Below are 20,013 nucleotides of genomic sequence, written 5' to 3'. Positions count from 1 at the left end.
GCCCTCGGGAGGATTCTTGGTCTTCGTGGCTTCCACCAAAACTGATCAATCTGATGTCTGAACTATACTCTGGTACTGAGATTGTGAGTGCTGTGAGATGTAGTGGTACCATCTCTGACTTATTTCCAGTCGTTACTGGAGTTCGTCAAGGGTGTGTACTCAGCACTTGTATGGACTGGATCCTGGGGAGGATGTCGGAGAGATCAAGCTGCAGTGCATCATTTGAGAATGTCAAAATCTCTGACCTTGATTTCACAGATGATGCAGTCATCTTTGTAGAGACTCTAGATATCCTTTTGGGGGCCCTCAAGGTGCTGAATGAGGAGTCGGAGCCACTGGGATTACGGGTTTCCTGGGTCCAAACTAAGATCTAGGCTTTCAATGACATCTTGGATGCTGCTATCCTGTCTGTACCTGTTTGTGGCGAGGATGCTGAGGTCACTGAGAGATTCACTTACCTTGGCAGTGATATTCATGTCTCTCCTTGCTGTGAGCCAGAGGTCAATAGACGTTTGGGTTAGGCCTGAGGAGTCAGGAATTCACTGTTAATGGGGTGTAGTGCTGTCGGTAACTGTGCAGGACGAAAGTTGAGTCTTCAGGTCCTTGGTGCTTCCAGTCTTGCTCTACGGATGTGAGACTTGGTTTCTGACCAGGGATCTGAGACAGAGACTGAATTCCTTCGGTACCAGGTATCTTCGGAGAATCCTTGGCTATCGCTTTGTCAGACTTTGTGTCCAACGAGTGGTTGCTGAGAGAAACTCAAATGAGATTTGTTACCTGCATAGTCCATGAGCATCAGCTGCGGCTGTATGGACATGTAGCTCGTTTTCCTGACGCTGATCCTGCTCACCAGATTCTCTCAGCAAGGGAGCCTTGTGAGTGGAGGCCAATGGGCCGACCACGTTCCTCCTGGTTGCAGCAGGTTGATCAGCATCTCAAGGATATGGGAATGGGCCAGGCGTCTGCACGGTGGATGGCCAGCCGAAGGCCACTGGAGTACCGGCGGAAAGTAGACAAAGTGATGCGCTGCTCTGGAGCATGCTCCCATACTTGAAGGTTGTGGTCAGGTTTCATCGGACTTGTTTGTTTCGTTTCTGAGAAGAATGCAATTACCTCTCCCGTAGACCCCCTTCGACCCCAGGGGTTTTTTTTATGCCATGAACAATCTTTTGGTCCATCAAGGGTGTTGAAGGGTGTAGTGAAGTTTCATCAGAATTGTGTGTGTCGTTTCTGAGCCTAAAGTAAAGTCCGATTTTGGGGGGAACCCCCCATAAATCCCCTCAGAGCCCAATTTCTCTAATTTGATGAACACACATTGGTACATCATGTTTCTTGAAGGTTCTTGTGGTTTCATCGGAATTGTGTGCACAGTTTCTGAGGAGAAAGCAAATACCTCTTTGGGGGCACCCCCTCTGTAGACGCCCATCAGACCACAATCTTTTAATGCCGTGAACAAACTTTGGTACATCTCGGGTGTGGAGGTTGTACTGAAGTTTCATTGGAAATGTGTGTGTAATTTCTGAAAGAAAAAAAGAAAATACCTATTTTGGGTGGGCAACCTCGATAGACCCCATTGGGGCCTGTTTTTTTTTAATGCCATGAACAAACTTTGGTACATACATGGTGATGAACGTTTTGGTGAAGTTTCATCAAAATCGCATGTGTAGTTTCAGAGAAGTTGAAAGTATTTGTGGACGGACAGAGGGACGGACGGAAAATGCACCATCCCATAAGCTCGCAGAAACTACGTTCCAGGTGAGCTAAAAAAGAGCAAAATCATAAAGACATATACCTGCATAAGAAAAATAGTTAGAAAGCATTTACATCAGGACTATTCTGTTCAACATGACGTGTATCATACTTCAGGGTACAGTACTCACTCAGCTTGTTTAAAATGTCCATATTTCATCTTTTGATATAAATTTTGATAAGAGTGGAAGCTCGAATCCAAAAGGTTTTTTTTCATGATACTGACAGTCATCGTGTGAATACAATTTTACAGAGCGCATATGGGGCAGACGCACTTACGCCATTTCAGCTGTGTGGCAAGATGGGAAGGCACTTGAGCTGTCTATCATTTTTGCATTACTGATTGTTGGTATGAAATTATCAGATTTAATTCTGCAATCACACCCCCTGATGATCCTGAACAGTTGGTTTCAATTTATTACTGTAAAATATCTGATACCCTTGATCAATTTATTACTAGATTCCCGAAACCTTGCAATCGCTCTCTCTGGTTAAAATATATTTTGACGTACAAGTTGATATTTTTTTTCCTCGGAAGTCCGGGCCTCAACTTTTACTCAGAATCAACTTATCTAAGGTTTAAGACATTGACTTGCTAAAGTGAAAAAAAAGCAACGTGTGATATTTTATTGGGTGAGCAATTAACTGTTAATCCACTCACTGATGCATGAGACATTATCAAATCAATAACGAACACGCACTCACCAATTAAGTTTGATCCATTGCTTTCAAGAATAATCATGAATGGATCCATCCTTACTAAAGTCCCATTCACACCTTGACGTTTTGGCCAGCAATGGCAACGTATCAAAATGTATGTAAAACGCTGGCTTACGCTGAACTTTTGATGTTTTTTTTTTTAAAGATTCGGACGTATTCATAACAAGTTGGTCATATGCATAACATATTAGTAACGGACACAGAACGTTTCATTGTCTTATAGATAACTTATACCAACCAATGCTTAGCCTGTTGTCGGCGTTCACAACCTATGCCCAACGATAGTCTAACTTATGCATAGCGCGCTGCAAGTATCGCCGACGATTACGTGGCGTAGCCTATTAAAAGGCTGCCGCACAATGATTCAAATCATAACTGCCAGAGAAATGGAAGTGTCAACATCGCAGTCACACCTTGGCGATCTTGCCAGCGTATGCTGACCTCTGAAAATGCGTCTAAAACTTTGGCGCACGTCGAATACGGTATGGGTAAGTTTGGTATACGTGAATATAACGCTAAAGTACGCTATCATACGTCGTAGTAAGTGGAGTAAATCTTGAAATTTTAAACGTGTTCAAAATTTTATGACGTACTTGCCGTATGCCTCACACGTTCCACATGTGATGGGAATAAGTTGTACGCATGATATGCGATCGTTGGCACACGTCGACAAAAGTTACTTGTAAGTTACTCATAAGTCGAAACACGTGGAGGTAATGGGTAGCGTCAGTGTTCCAGACTGCCTGTTTTTTTTTGTTTTTTTTTCTTCGGTATGACGGTGATGTTGACACTTCGATTTCTAGTGCGGTTATAATATAATATAATTAATATGCTGCCGCTCAACGATTTAAATCATAACATCACTAGAAATCGAAGTGTCAACATCACCGTCATACCGAAGAAAAAAAACCCCCAAAAAACCAGGGAGTCTGGAACACTGACGCTAACCATTACCTTGACGTGTTTCGACTTATGAGTAACTTACAAGTAACGTGTGTGGACGTGTGTCAAAGATCGCGTAACGTGCCGACAACACGTTACTCATAGGTTAGAAATAAGTTTTTGGTACGCTAAACATTACCTCGCCGTGTTTCGACTTATGATTAACTTACAAGTAATGCGTGTCGACGTGTGTCAATTGCATAACGTGCCTACAACTTATGGCCAGCGTAGCGGAACTTGTGAGTCATACGCTGGCACAAGTCGTAAAATTTCAAGCATGCTAAAATTTGAGGACAACCGCAAAGTACAACGATGAAAGCCAGCGTACTACGACGTATGGCAGTGTTTTTCAGCGTGCTCTCAATGTTTCCAAAACTTACCCATAACGTATTCGACGTGTGCCAGCGTTTTAGACAAATCTTTCAAAAATCGGCATAAGCTGGCTAAAACGTCAAGGTGTGACTGGGCCTGAAGTCAATGCTTCTGGTGGTCACGCAAGTCGTACATGGCTCCGTTTAAGTTGGAAGTTAAGTTCAATAAGGAAAGTGGCAGGAATACGTTGCGCACAGGAAATACGGTGTCAGCGAGAAATGTGCACAGGGCTGCCATAAAGTGAGGATTACTGTGTATTCGTCTTATATTTCAAATAGACTTATCTATGAATGAAGGAAAGAAAAAAATAGGGAAATTAGCCAAGTTGACTTATGTTGAAAAATATGGTAATTGCCAATTTGCATTTGCTCAAATGAATGTGTCAAACTTTAGAGAGAAAGAAACAAGTCTTAAATCACTTGATAACAACCTGACTTTCAAAAGACCACGATCCAACACAAAAAATTTGTGAAAACAATTTGGCCTCCTGTTCATGTACAAAAGTGGAAACACCAATGTAAAGTCACTTAATCGGGAGTTGGACCACCACGTGCGGACAGTATGCGCTGCGTCATCGAGTCCGCCAGCATCTGGAATTCTGCAGGAGGGATGCAGCACCATTTTTCCACGAGAAAGTCAATCAACTCACACCTGTTTAATGGAGGTGGAAAATGCCGTCTCAGGTATCGTTCCAGAATATCCCATAAATGCTCGATTGAGTTCAGATCTAATGACTGAGAAGGCCATGACATATGGATAACATCAATGTCATGCTCATCAAACCATTAGGCGACCACATGTGCTCCGTGGATCGGGGTCTCCTTTTGCAGCCTTGCTAGCCATAATTATAGGCAACCAGGCCTGTGCAGCATTTTTATACATGAATATGCATACTGGGATGCCATTTGCTTAACTAAGACATGGGCGACACCTGTGTGGAAGCCATTGCTTGGTGTCCCTCATTTACCGTCCTCTACCTGCACCTTAATTGAGAACTACTTCATCACTAAGGCATTTTTCCCCTCAAATGATAAATAGGGGTACTTATAGAATAGAGATAAAACATTTTCCCTCGAGATTCAATCTCATTTACTAGCTCACCAATTTACGGCTAGTCCACAGGATGGATGGAAAAATAAATATGTATGAGTGTGTGTGTGTGTGTGTGTGTGTGTGTGTGTGTGTGTGTGTGTGTGTGTGTGTGTGTGTGTGTGTGTGTGTGTATCTGTGTGTGTATGTGTGTGTGTGTGTGTGTGTGTGTGTGTGTGTGTGTGTGTGTGTGTGTGTGTGTGTGTGTGTGTGTGTGTGTGTGTGTGTGTGTGTGTGGCTTGGGATTGAAAAGGTCCTGAGTTCAAGTCCCGTTGGCTGCTTGAATTAATACACATCAGGAGGTTGACTCAGCCTGTCATCCTTCCGAGGTCGGCGAAGTGAGTACCAGTGTACTGGGCCAGGTGTATGCCCCGGTTAGAATAGGTGTACCATATCCCTGTGTCGTAAGAGGCGACCAGGGTTGCGTCAGGAAGGACATCCAGCGTAAAAACACCTGTGCCAAATCACTATGCGGATCATAACGGATGATCCGCTGTGGCGACCCCTAACGGGAGCAGCCGAAAGAAGAAAAGTGTGTGTGTGTGTGTGTGTGTGTGTGTGTGTGTGTGTGTGTGTGTGTGTGTGTGTGTGTGTATATATATATATATATATATTTTTTTTTTTTTGAAGAAGAAGAAGAAGAAGAAGAAGAATGCGCGACCAACCCACAATAAAAAACAAGATCGACTCTGCTAATTTGAGCAAAAAAGTGAGAGCAGACCCGGCCTGGGACCGGGTCTGCTCTCGCCTGAGGAAGCCAGCTGTGAAGCTGGTGAAACGTTGCCCGAGACCAGGTCTGCTCTCGTTTTTTTTTTGCTGCCTGAGACCAGGTCTGCTCTCGCTTTTTTGCTCAATTTATCAGAATCAATCTCGTGCTTTTTATGTTTGGTTGGAAGCATCTTCTTCTTTAAAAATGGGTAATCCCAAACGCCCCAATCTTATACTATATATATATATATATATATATATATATATATATATATATATATATATATATATATATATATATATATATATATATATATATATATATATATACATACATACATACATACATACACATATACCCACTCATATCTCTCACCTGTGAATGGAGGGAATAGCAAATCAGCTCTCACCAAATCAACAAAACCCAGGTGGCTGGGATTATATAAATAATTGACACCTCCCACACACCTCCAGCCGAAGAAGCTGCATAAAGCAACCCAAAAAGGCCTACGCAAGGTAAGTGTTTTTCTGTTTCGAACCCCTCCCAGAGTTCCTCTAGAACTATGAAGGCGTTCAAACACAGTACACACATGAGAATCCCAATGGTCCACAACCCCTCAGCTACCCGACCGGTTTCATCGCTTATTGGCAAATCATCAGCGATAGTGTAGACAGCAATGCATACCAATGAGGCTCCCAAGCATGTACCACGTGCAAACGTCAAAAGCAGTCAATATACGGGATAAATAAAGACCCACCCAAATCTCCCACATGTGAATGGAGGGAATAACCAATCAGCTCTCACCTAATCAACTAAACCCAGGCGGCTAGGATTATATAAATAATTGACACCTCCCACACTCCTCCAGCTGAAGAAGCTGCACAAAGCAACCCAAGTACTATGTGTGTGAATGTCTCTATAGTTGTGAAGGAACTCTGGGAATGGTTCGAAATAGCAAAGCGCTTACCTTGCGTAGGCCTTCTTGGGTTGCTTTATGCAGCTTCTTTGGCTCGAGGAGTGTGGGATGTGTACATATATATATATATATATATATATATATATATATATATATATATATATATATATATATATATATATATATATCACTTAAACATGCTCATTATCTTCCACATTCTTCCTCACTATTTATTCCTTCCTTGTGTTTGAATCATGACATTTGTCAGTCATGATTCTGTACAGTCAATCATTTGTAACTCAAACAGAGAAAATAAATCTTTATGGCATCTTGTTTTGTCTTCTTTGGTTGTTTTCTCACCGAGTTCTCCCTCTCCAGTTATCACCAGAATAATCAGTCATTCCATTCCATCATCATCAAAACAATTGCCATAACAATGCATAACTTGAATAAACCTACCAAACCAAACCCTTCCTTTTGCGCCATCAGGCACAAAGGGCTGCTGAGGTAGTTTTATTGGCAAGGACAATCCTGGATGGGTCGCCACTCCGACACAGGATACTCTGGTGGCTCATTTTCCCCAGAGATTGTCCTCATTTTACTGACCTCAAAAGGATGACAGGGTGAGTCGACCCACCTGGTGTTATTTATGGCACAACAGAGGGGCTTTCCTCAAGCATTCTGTGTTTCAGTTTGAGTGAGTGCACAGTCAACCTCCAATGCAATTGATATACCTTGACAAGGAACTTTATTACCTCATGCATGTGATGTGAAAAACAGGGTTAAGCAATTGGTTCAATTGGTTCAATTGGTCTGTCTGTCTGCCAACATCAGTTTATGATCGAGGAACAACTTGATTTCAATTGAATGCTACATTATGAACACAAACCTGAACTTTTGCAATACATTGGCCCTGAATTTGAGCCGATTGCGCATACACGGAGAGAAGAAATATTTTTTTAGTCTGTCTGCTTGTCTGGCAATAAAACAAAATTGAAAATCATTCCAAACAGGAAACTTACTGGTCTTAAGGACGTCATAAAGGACACAAAAACAGGCACAAAGAGCTAATATAACGTGTGAATAAGGTGGTATAAAAGACGCTGCATCAGCGGTGGTAAACCTCCAAAAAAAAATTTGTACAACCTTTAAAGAAAAACAATAATAATAATTTTTTACTTCCATTAAATTATATACTTCAACACTGTAAAACACAAATCACCTTTTTGGCACTTTGAAAACCCTTACGTTTAGCAGTCCTGTACTTGGACAAAATATGTTGGCATTTTACGTCATCATGACCAACCAAATCATCACGACCAAACTCACAGACCATGTCCATGTCCTTGTTTCTCAAGATTATGCGGGATAAGGTGTTCTATGAACTCTCTAGTTACCCTGAGCTCGCGAAGTAAAAAGCAGGGTAAGGCATTCGGTTGCGTACGTACCTACATTTTTACAATTCATTTTTTTGGCAACCGTTGTTCCGATTGACACAAAATTTTACCAGAGGAGTGCGTCCGCCTATAGAAATTTTTTTTATTCATAATTATGATGTCATAGGTCATGTGGAATGGACGCCATCTTGGAAAAATGTTACACCTCTATCTCCCAAACCGCTCCATGGAAAAAAAAAAGAAACATGGCTCATTGTCAAGTACTCCAAATGGGGAAGAAGACATGTTGATGATGATGTCATCGGTGCCTTCATTATAATATCATAATTCGACAAGTACAACGCTTGATCTGATTAGTATGAAAAAAAAATTCCTCTGCAACTGCTAGTCCGATGGACACAAAATTTTCAGAATACGAGTGGCTCCTGTCGAATTTTTGTAATGATAATTATGATGTCATAGGTCACATGGTACAAGAACATCTTGGGGGTAAAAAAAAATTGAAAAAAGTTTGACCTCTATCTCCGAAACCATTCCGAGGAAAAAATTTAAACATGGCTTATTGTCCAAGTACTCCCCTTGGGGAATAAGATATGTTAATAATGAGGTAATCTGTCCCTTAATTATGATGTCATAATTCGACAAGTACAATGCTTGATTCGATCATTATGAATTTTATTTCTCTGCAATTCTTGGTCCGAATGACATGAAATTTTCACCATTGGAGCACTCTTCCTGTAAAATATGGTACTGATAATTATGACGCCATTGGTCATGTGGTACAGGTGCCATCTTGGAAAAACTTCGCACCTCTATATCTGGGCAGTTCCATAAATTTGTCAACATTTCAAAATGAAATTATCAGCACAAATTACAGAATCATTTTGAAGGGAATTGTACAAGCTGTTCAAAAATTGTAAAGTATAAATGCACTTTTTTTGAAAAAAAATCTGCACACCACAAAAATTTTTAATTGAACTTATGAAGTCAGAAAATTCATTTTTTCTGTGTACGTCCGAACACATGGTATTCTTTTAATCATTCCAAGGTCATTAAGGTGTTGACACTATTTTTTCATTGTTACTTGTTTTCCACTAAACACTTGTCATATCATGGCCAAATAAAAGTTTCATATTCTCAATCTTTGCGGCTGTGATATCTTAATAATGTGTCCAAAATGTACTTCCGAAATTATGGAACTGCCCATCTCTGAAACCCCTCCATGAAAAAAATTGAGACCTGGCTCATTGTCAACTACTCTCCATGGGGAATAGGATATGTTAATGATGATGTCATCGGTGCCTTCTTTATGAAGTCATAATTTGACAAGTACACTTATCCGATCATTATGAATTTTTTTTTTCTCAGCAAATGTTGGACTTATGAAGACAAAATTATCACCATAGGAGCACCGCCTCCTATAGAATATTTCAATGATAATCATGATGTCATAGGTCATGTGGTACAGACGCCATCTTGGAAAAAAACAAAAAAAAAACATTGCACCTCGATATCTCCAAAACCATTGACTGCGCAGGGTAAGTATTCTATGAATACAATCTAGTTGTTATATTGTTATGGATTCGACGGTGGCGGGTTTCGCACCCTACTCTTGACAGCCAAATGTTGAAGATTCGGTGTCACTTAACAGCACCGCCGTCTCCGGGGTTATAACGCCGGCTAGTTCGGCACAGGTCTCGGGCCACGCGCCTCGAATCGTGATACCAAAGTACACCTGGGCCTTACCAGTTGGGGAAATAGACCCCGGCTACAGACTGGGTTTGTCAGAGACCGAGCGAAGTCTGCCAGTCTGTAGCCCGTTTGGTTTTAAATACAAATCGAGTGGATTGTTCCTCAGCACGGCACGAATAAACTCAAGGCAGCAACTTTCATATGAATCAGCCAGATTTATTGGGGACACTTCGGGGAAACACAACACAAGCAAAGCATTCACGAACGTTATCATGCATCTATAACCCGCTCTTAACTAGGGAGCTAGGGATACGGGTTTCGAAGGGGGCCCTAGCGAAATAAACCTTAGACAACATGCAGACAACATGCAGGCAAGACACGGAGTACTTGGTAGTGCCTCTTGGACGAGAGGAAAAGTGTCGAAGGCACGAATGCGGCTCGTGAGAGGCCGATGTCAACGGATTTGAGCGCCCAAGCTCGAGCACGCCGCGTGACAAGATGGTGCTCATACTCCTTTTTCCTGGCACCGCTCGTGCATGCCGCGGCGCGTCCAGGCCCTGTAAGGTCCTGGTCCTTGTTCTCACAAGGTCCAGTATACAAATCCAGGCCTGTTCACCAGACTAGGCCAAATCGGGGTGTTGGGCTCCGCAGATGGATCGATGGGATCACAAGATTGTCCTTATTCACTGCACGACTCGACACGTCAGAGGCTCCGAGAGTGGACTCCGGATGAACTGTCGATGACCTCCTCATAAAGTCGATCGCCGACTCACACAAGCCGTTCCCAGACCGACAAAGCAGCCAGCTCTTTTCGGGCGGGCCTTTCTCACGAAGCCCATCCCCGACCGACAAAGCAGCCAGTTTCTCATACGCAGATCGCAGACTCGACACTAGCAGTTTCTCCCTTGCCTTCTTGGGGCTCGCTCTTCTGGACCGCCCCCGGGGATACATGATTGGTCCATCCTTCAAGCTTGCAGCAGCTCTCCGCCAATGGGTTGCTGACACGTCTCGTTGACTGACTCTGTCAGAGCGCTGGGCGGGGGCTGGTTCGGAGAGGGGAAGGAAGAAGAACGGCGACTCTCGGTACACCACCACTGTACGAACAATGGACAGCCTGCTACACCTCCCGACACACATGTAACGTCCGATTACCAAACAACCTGGCTTAACATGCATTTAAGGGGGGATGTGGGCTTATCCTATATTTAATAACCACCAAGGGCCATTTCTGAAACACGACCCTCACTTTCTCCCGAGGCTCTCCCGAGCCTCCATCTGGGGCAGCCCACGGTAATGGCCCTGTCTAACATACTGCACAAATCTCCCATTTACTCTAACCCACAATATGGGAAGCACTTAACTCCAAAATTCAAAGTGTCACAGTAAGATTGGCATGTCCCTATCCTAGTGTGTCGGATCACGAATCCAACAAACACATTCACACTCTATGCACACTACTTAACATTCTAATTATGGATTTGAACGGGAGGGCATTCAATTTTACTTTTAACACCAATATTGGGATAGGAGCAGAGCATTCAAAGGTTCAAAGCTCCTTAACGTGTTCGCTCCTTCAGGCCCCCTCCCGGCAGTATTGTCCATTCACCCGAGGGTTTCCTCACTTCGTGGCCCTATTGGCCTCTCACCAGGTGAGTTCAGTTGGTCTAGTGGCCTAATCTCAGAGATTTCTTCGGCCCACTGAGCCCACAAAATGGCATGAATCTTCGGCCGCAACGGCCGCACAAAAGCACTTTAGCCTCAATGGCCCACAAAAATGGTTCGGCCCATATGGCCCACAAAAATGACTTCGGTCCATAAAATGATCCTTCGGCCGCAATGGCCCACAAATTGAAGATTACATGGCCCCGCCGACTTTCCGCCACGGCTCAAAGGGGTCACGTCTCAATTGGGGTTGTGGTCCACCCCCTCCTTTTCTCCAGGGTTCGTGGAAGTCAGGTAAACCCCACTCAGCTAGCCAAACCCCTTGTGTCCTCAGAGATGTTTGAAGACCAAGTGACATGCCAGTACTGCTTGCTACTCATCTGCGCTCTACCCCGAAGTTCCTGTAAGGCTGAGATAAATTAAAATTCAATTTCTAAAGCCTGCTCCTGGATGCAGCACCTCTAACCCTGTAAGAACCCATGCGGAGTTGTTTATTATGGTTTTTGTCCCCCGTGTCAAGTTCTGTCCTGGTGGCATTTCTATTTTCCCTTGCACCTCTATAACCTATTTCCTACGTCACCACTCATTCCATGCTCAGGACTCCCACACGAAACAGGCTGCATACATTCCAAGGTTATGTGTTCACCTTCCACACATTCAAACTTGCCTGTGTACTGACTAACTGACTCGCATTCCAGGGTTACATTCTCGACCGCCACGTGAGTACCCACACACGTTTCAGCCTCGGCAGTACACACCGGTGCTGTAGTCTGGACTGTGGCCTCACAGCATTCATTCACAGGCACTCCACACACACATTCAGGGGTCACGCATACATGCACCCCATCGGACAGAGTCTCTTCATGAACATAAAATCCAATTTCTAACTTAAGCTCATCGTCCGTACCATGTATGCATGTGCCCTCGTACCTGCTTCGTTCCAGTCACCTCAGTCCGGTCGCTTCTCTCCAGCAGGTTGCTCAACATCGGTTCGCCACACTCCTCTGGGGCTGTCAGCTCTACATGCTAGACCTGCTCAAAATGTGTTTCATTCGTCAACAACCTCGTATGCTCCCTCAATGTCTCCTTCACCAGGGTTTGCTCTAATTGTTGTTTCATCCGACGAGTGATGTCAATCAAGGCCCGCACCACTAACATTCCTCCCTGTGGTGATGTCACACATCCCACATTATTGTGCTGTCCTACTTTCTGGCTCCATTTGAGTCGTTCTTCCTCTCTGAGCCTTTTTAGTTGTTCGTTATATCTTTCTGGAGTTTTTCCATCTCCATGTACTCCAACCTGGCTCTCTTCTTTTGTTGGTCATTTCATGTTCTTTTTGTTTCCTATCCCACCGTCTCTCATGTTCTTAATTCTCCAATCTCGTCGTTTCTCTCAATTGGTTGATTTCCCTTTCCTGCTTCATTCGTTGTTCTTTCACTATCTCCGCATACTCCAACCTTGCTTTGGCTTCTAACTGTTCAATCTGCACAGTGTAGTTCCTCAACGTTTCGTTCTCCGTTCTCTCTCTTTCCTCACTTAACATCCTCAGATCGTTTTGTAATTCCCTCTCTTTGTTTTGGCATTTCTGTAACTCACAAGCTTTTCCCCATAATTCCTTTCTCATCTCCGCACCTCTTTTGCATGCTTCCTCCCTCATATCGTCCATTCTCTTACCGTATTCCTTCAGTTGTTCGAGATATTTCTCTCCTCTTTTTATCTTCTGTTCTAGGCTTTCTCTTATCCGATTGCCTGATCTTACCTCTTCCTTCAGTTGTTTCAAATCCAAATAGTGTTCCCGTTTTTCCTTTTCCAGCTTTATTTTCCATTCTTCTTCCAAGCTCTTCCTATCCCGGGAGTTACTAATTTGTTCCTCCTCTATTCTTTTGTTCAGTTCGCTATTCTCATGTTCCAACCTACGGGTAAACCACTCTACTTTCCTCATTTCTCCATGTAGTTCCTCGACTGTGTTGGCTGTCATTTTCCAGCCACCGAATTCGTTCCTGTGCATCGGCCAATTGTTGTGACTCCCTGTGCACATAATTTCACCGAACCTCGTCTGCCTGCCATTGTGCCTTGTCCAATTTAATTTGTAGCTCCTCAATATAATTCCCATCACACCTCACCTATTCCAAGGCATCCCCCAATCGTGCCTGAAGCTAGTCAATGTATGCATAGTCGTCCTGCTTCGTTTGCCATGGCGCATGCCGTGACCACGTAGCTTGAATCGGTGGGCGGGAGCCTTTTCTTCGTGCTGTGCGGTTCGTTACACTATTCATAGTAACCCTCTCCCGCTTCGTGTCGTGCCGAGTTGGAGCCGGGCCGCCATTTTGCGACTCTATCTTCTATATAATTTTGAAGTTTTACACCCAATCCGCTCAAAATAAAATCAAAGCAAATTTGGAATTTGCGAGCGACTTTTTTTTTTCTGTGCCTCTCGTAACCAATGTTCGGGGTGCGATGACACCAGATGTTGTTGAATCGGTGTCCTGCACATTTATGGGGGTGGATGGGTTCACATCCCCACTCCTGACTACCAGTGTTAAAGATTCAGCGGTGGCGGGATTCGCACCCGACTCCTGAACACCAGTGTTGAGGATCGGCGACGGAGGGATTCGCAGCCCACTCCGGACACCAATGTTATAGATTCGGCAGTCGAGGGATTCGGACCCTACTCTTGACAGCCAAATGTTGAAGATTCGGCGTCACTTAACAGCACCGCCGTCTCCGGGGTTATAACGCCGGCTAGTTCGGCACAGGTATTGGGTCACGCGCCTCGGATCGCGATACCAAAGTACACCTGGGGCTTATCAGTTGGGGAAATAGACCCCGGCTACAGACTGGGTTTGTCAGAGACCGAGCGAAGTCTGCCAGTCCGTAGCCCGTTTGGTTTTAAATACAAATCGAGCGGATTGTTCCGCAGCACGGCACGAATAAGCTCAAGGCGGCAACTTTCATATGAATCAGGCAGATTTATTGGGGACACATTGGGGAAACACAACACAAGCAAAGCATTCGCGAACGTTATCATTCATCTATAACTAGCTCTTAAGTAGGGAGCTACGGATAGGGGTTTCGAAGGGGGCCCTAGCGAAATAAACCTTAGACAACATGCAGACAAGACACGGAGTACTTGCTAGTGCCTCATGGATGAGAGGAAAAGTGTCGAAGGCACGAATGCGGCTCATGAGAAGCCGATGTCAACGGATGCGAACGCCCAAGCTCGAGCACGCCACGTGGCAAGATGGTGCTCATACTCCTTTTTCCTGGCACCTCTCGTGCATGCCGCGGCGCGTCCAGCCCCTGCAAGGTCAACGGCACAAGAGCGAAAGATCTATGGTGTGTTCCAGCTGGTTTCTCACAAGGTCCAGTATACAAATCCAGGCCTGGCCTGTTCACCAGACTAAGCCAAATTGGGGTGTTGGGCTCCGCAGGCAGATCGATGGGATCACAAGATGTGTCGAGCCGTGCAGTGAGTAAGAACAGTCAGAGGCTCCGTGACTAGACTCCGGATGAACTGTCGATGACCTCCTCATAAAGTCAATCGCCGACTCACACCAGCCGTTCCCAGACTGACAAAGCAGCCAGTTCCTTTCGGGGCAGGCCTTTCTCACGAAGCCGATACCCGACCGACAAAGCAGCCAGTTTCTCATAAGTAGATCACAGACTCGACACACTCGCAGTTTCTCCCTTGCCTTCTTGGAGCTCGCTCTTCTGGACCGCCCCCAGGGATACATGATTGGTCCATCCTTCAAGCATGCAGCCACTCCGCCAATGGGTTGCTGACACGACTCGTTGACCGACTCTGTCAGAGCGCTGGTTCGAAGGGTGGAAGGAAGAAGAAGAACGGCGCCTCTCGGTACACCACCACTGTACGAACAATGGACAGCCTGCTACACCTCCCGACACACGTAACGTCCGATTACCAAACAACCTGGCTAAAAATGCATTTAAGGGGGGATCTGGGCTAATCCTATATTTAATAACCACCAAGGGCCATTTCCACAACAATATGCTTTCATACAGCCTCAGTTTTGGTATTTAAATCCCTTTAAAAAACAAACAAACAAAAAAAAAACATCCTTTTACTGTAACTATAAAAATCAACACTTGCTTTTTACTTTAAAGTGCTTTGAGATATTGTGTGCAAATGAAAAGCAAAATGTAATAAATTGAGTGACTGATGCCTCAACCATCACAATGCCACATATGGGAACTCACCGCATCCACATCACAACAAGCCCCACCTCATAATTTGTTCAAAAATTAAAATATAAAAACCCATGAATGTTCCCCCAGAATCTGTTTCCACCATTCAAATACCTATTCCTTCCTGCGCCGTACCATTTTCCGAATGCCTGTCTTGTGCCAGAAGTCGGTATACAGAAGCAGGGACCTCAGAGTAGCGGTAAAACCACTTCACTGTCATCATGAGGTGTTCACGCTTGTTCTACATTGTAGAAGGGTAGGGGTGGGAGGGTGGTGTAGAACTTTACAGTCGGTATCCATTACTCATTCGACAATAAGTTTAAGGCAGAGCGAGTCATCACAATTTTCTTTACGCACTTGTTAAACACAGAATAGTTACACACAATATTATGGGTTGTGGGAATGCCCCAAGAAATCGACCACTCCCCTTCCACACAAATCGCTTGCAAGCTGTTTAGGCCGGGTTCGAATCTCAGCTCAGCTATAAACCATCACCGTGGCCTTTCGCAGGAAGGGCGATACAAAAATGTATGCACAGTCCCTCATTTGGATGTTAAAATGGGTGTAACATCTGCCATTATTTTCTGGTAAACGCAAAAAGATACCTCAGTGTCTTTCCCAAATAGGAGGAGAGTTATTGCTGGCAACCTGAACAAATTCCAAATTCCTGCCCAAATGTGCAGAGGTACTGTGTCAGCTGCACAGCCACATTTCAGTGATGATGCAACCAGCACGCAAAATCCAGAACCTAATTCCCATGGAACATGCATTCACCAACAGCACCTTCCACAGCACCAATGGAATAAAAGTGTTACATCAGACATTCTTCTGTAAGGACGTAAAACTAATCTAAAATTGCATTTACACAGAAGGAAAGATTACAAAAGTTTATGGCACAAGAAAACAAAGGAAAACTAGAACAGCACTCAGAGAAGCGCATACCTCCACCAGGCTGAACAGATTATGTTTTGTATCCGACCGATTGGCCGGATCTCCATCCGGACCTGAACCAAAATCTAATCGGCTTGTTCTCGTCATCTAACTAGTTCATCCACCAAGTTTTGTGATAATCCATCCACAACCTTTTGAGATATCATGCTATATATACATATCATTTTGGCCCCATTTCTCAATGGTGAAGAATCAATTTAAAAATTACAGTATCTGGATCAGCCTCCGGATCTTCACCAAAATCCAATCATTTCGTCCATGTCAAACACCAAACCTGTCCACCAAATTTCGTCCAAATCTGTCAACAACATTTTGAGATATTCTACGTGCATACAAACAAACAAGACGGATGAAGAAAACATAACCTCCGTCCATCGCAGATGGCAGAGGTAATGATGACTCCAGAAGCCTTTGAGTTAAAGGTCCCATGACACTCAAAACTTTCTGGTCATTTATATATTAACTTGACCTATCTAGGGAAGAAATCACCCATGTTTCTTTTTTAAAATAAAAAAATGGGATAATTAGACCAATATTTCGAACATTTCTGGTGCTTTTCACAACTTGCTATGCCCCGCCCCTTAAAAAAGTTGAATTCAGCGAACCGCAGCCTTCACGTCATCTGCAGAAACTTGCACAGAGTGGATTGACTCGATGTCGCACGCCGTATAAAGTACGTACAAATGCATTGTGCACATGTGTTTCCTATCTCACTGATAGTCTTAATTCCTGTGATTGTTTCGCGGAAAAGAAATTCTGCTTCTGAGCCGTGTATGCACAACAATCACGAGGCAATTATTTATCCCTTTACTACCTTGTCGTAGTCGTGTACAAATCCAATACATGTATGCACAATAAAGGGCTATACCATGTCCACAAAATATTAAATGTGACTGTTGAACCTTTGTATTAAAAAAGAAACTTACAGGGACATACAAGTAAAATACTAAAGATTAATTTTGCATCATTTCAAGGAGAAGGGAGATAATTTTAAAATCAAACAATGTGAAAAACCTGCACCCATATTTTGCAGCTTATTGAATTGTTCGTTGAAACCAGCCTGCTGGGATAGGTACGATTCCACATACATGCAAGCCAGGTATGGCTGCACTCGACATACATGGGTTTATTCTAAAGTGAAAGTACTACTTCCATTGGCATGCTATTCATTAACATTTCGCCAAAATGCTGTAAAAAAATGAACAGGGAAAAATATGTTGGCACAACTATGAAGGACAAATTTATCTGTCCTATTACACAGCCTCATGGCCTTGGGACTCTTACGCATTGACTTATACATTGTGTGCATGCTAATACAAGTTACTTGTCAACTCTAGAGTCTAGACTCATCCGATAAATCTGTCTTCCGTCCGACTAGTCCGATAAATCCGTTGTCCGTCCGACTTGTCCGATAAATCTGACGTGCTGGAGCTTTCTTTTATTATTCTCTTTTCTTCATTGTTTTCTACTGGCACTACATGACGACAGTAGGAATAAAATAAATAAAAATGGCACAGAACGTCAGATTTATCGGACTATTCTAGACAATAGTGTCACAAGGTGTGTTCTGCACACAAGTTTTCATCGTATCCAGAAAGCGAGATTGCTTCGTTTTATGCGCAGAGAGATACGGTCCATGACATGGGCTGGCCTTGCTTACGATTCATTCGCCACGGAGAAACATGCCCGCTGCGCTGGTCATGTCACCTCACTAAAATATTTCTGATATCGAGCAGTATGCAAGTCGAATTTACATTCTTGAATTACGAATAGGATTTAGTCGAACCAGTTGTTATTGCCAAGTCTTCCTTCGATGTCCTCCCGATCATGAATTCCGGGAATTTCATCGCCATTTTCCTCTGCTTGTCCTGCTTCGGGCTCGAACTGGTGAGGCCGTATTTCATTTCCAGCTGCCTGAACTTTACCTCCCGCGACTACGTTATCCGACAATTCTCCATGTGATTCAGACCAAAATCCTTCATTTCTCTCACACTCACTGTCGCTACCAGACAAATCAACGTCCATGCCATCCATTATTCAAAACCAAATGTTTGATTTTTTTAAAGCAGAAATGAACGAAGCGTTTGAGTCGACCAATCGAATGTGGAAACACACAGGAAGCCAATAGAATCACGTAGACCACCAACCCGAGTAATTTACGTGCAGCCTTTGTTGTCCCGCAGTTGACGTCATGTGGGTTACGCCCCTTTCAATAGATTTCGGCAGAATTTTTAGGGGCGTTCCCGAAGAGGTTTGTTTTTTTAATTCTACATTTTACAGAACGAGTATTGTGAAAAAAACATTGTCAGATCTGAAATCACGATGAAAAACTCCCATAGGATATATGTGTGTGTGTGTATATATATATATATATATATATGTATATATATATATATATATATATATATATATATATATATATATATATATTTGCAATTTCAGTACTTTTGGGTGTCATGGGACCTTTAAAATAACTTTAAAATGTTTGAGCCAAGTAATCTTTTGGCCCTTTAATGATAGAAGATAAACAAAAAGTTACCCTACCAGCTTGAAGTCCTGGATGCTACAGATGAAGTACGGGATGTCTGGACGCCGAGATTCTATGTACACACAATCTGGAGAAAACGGGACGATGAATGGACTTCAGGCTCAGGAGTGAATCACCCTTTTACCACATCTGAAGGCTTACACTCAATCATAGATGATATCCAAACTCAAAGTCATTGAAAGCAGTTGTTGTTCATCAATGCTGGTTCATACAGAATACATCAAGTCATTGCATAAATGTAGGATGGCATTTGCTGTACTCGGTGAACGACGTCATATACGGCAAGATCGAAAAGATCGGAGAATTAAGTAGACAAACATTTACAGAAGTTCACAAGTCATTTGAGGTTTTAAAAGTTTTGAACGTGCGTTTTGATCTGAATTTCCATTCAACAGCTTTTTAACTTTAAAAAAAAAAATAATAATAAAGTAGACATGTTTACAAACATACGGTAGAGATAGACATCCACACGTGTTGGCGTGTGTGTGTGAAAATTTGAGAAAATGAACAAACCAAATGTAGTCTTTATCAAGACTTGCTTTCCATTCTTCAAATTAATTTGGTATAAAGTTGTGGAAGAGCAGAACATCAGGAAACAAAAAAGGAAAAGGGGAAGACAAAATGTATGGAGGCACCACAACCTGAAGAGAAGAGTTACAGGTGAAAGAGAAATCGGGAAAGACCATTAAGTGACAGTGGGCTGCAGATTTGATGCCCTGGAGAGAAGAGCATGAGATAACAGACTAGGATAGAAGGTTTAAAATGCAGAAATAAAGGAATGAATCAATCGGTTGAGATAAATCTCAAGCTTACACTTTGGGAGGGTAAAAATGTAAGTTTCTCAATGAACGCGTGCAACCTGGAGAGGCAATGATTGGGCCGAGATGGGAGGGCAAGTGGAGCAGAATAGAGTTGGGAAAAATAACACAAGGCTACCAATCTTCTTCGTCTTCTTTAGGGCCACAATTATTCCCACTTGTGGGGTTGCCCAGGGGAAGCTTGGCCCAAGTCCGTCACGAACCGGCTGGCCTGACGTTCGACTAAGTAGTTAGAGCAGAAA

General features: G+C 43.4%; 1 protein-coding gene across 7 annotated transcripts in view; it reads right to left on the bottom strand.

The window, feature by feature from the left end:
* LOC147030668 (arginine-glutamic acid dipeptide repeats protein-like) overlaps positions 1–20,013 on the bottom strand; it is an 80,991-nt gene that overhangs the window by 58,527 nt on the left and 2,451 nt on the right. For 4 of the 7 annotated variants that reach the window (XM_085874929.1, XM_085874930.1, XM_085874927.1 and 1 more), the window contains exons 3-4: positions 18,950–19,020; positions 15,569–15,695 (exon numbers count right to left, since the gene is read on the bottom strand). In XM_085874929.1, the coding sequence (XP_085731055.1) occupies positions 15,569–15,695; positions 18,950–19,020 (198 nt within the window). Of the gene's footprint in view, positions 1–1,393; positions 1,515–15,568; positions 15,696–18,949; positions 19,021–20,013 lie in introns of those variants that run through there. The other 3 variants (XM_085874928.1, XM_085874932.1, XM_085874933.1) reach the window with 2 other exon arrangements.

Source organism: Eptatretus burgeri, chromosome 3 (genome assembly GCF_056783735.1).
Source record: "Eptatretus burgeri isolate ZD-2024b chromosome 3, Ebu_testis_v1, whole genome shotgun sequence".
Lineage (NCBI taxonomy): Eukaryota > Metazoa > Chordata > Myxini > Myxiniformes > Myxinidae > Eptatretus > Eptatretus burgeri.
Note: the sequence above shows the minus strand (reverse complement) of the source record. Positions and strands in the feature narration are given on the sequence as shown.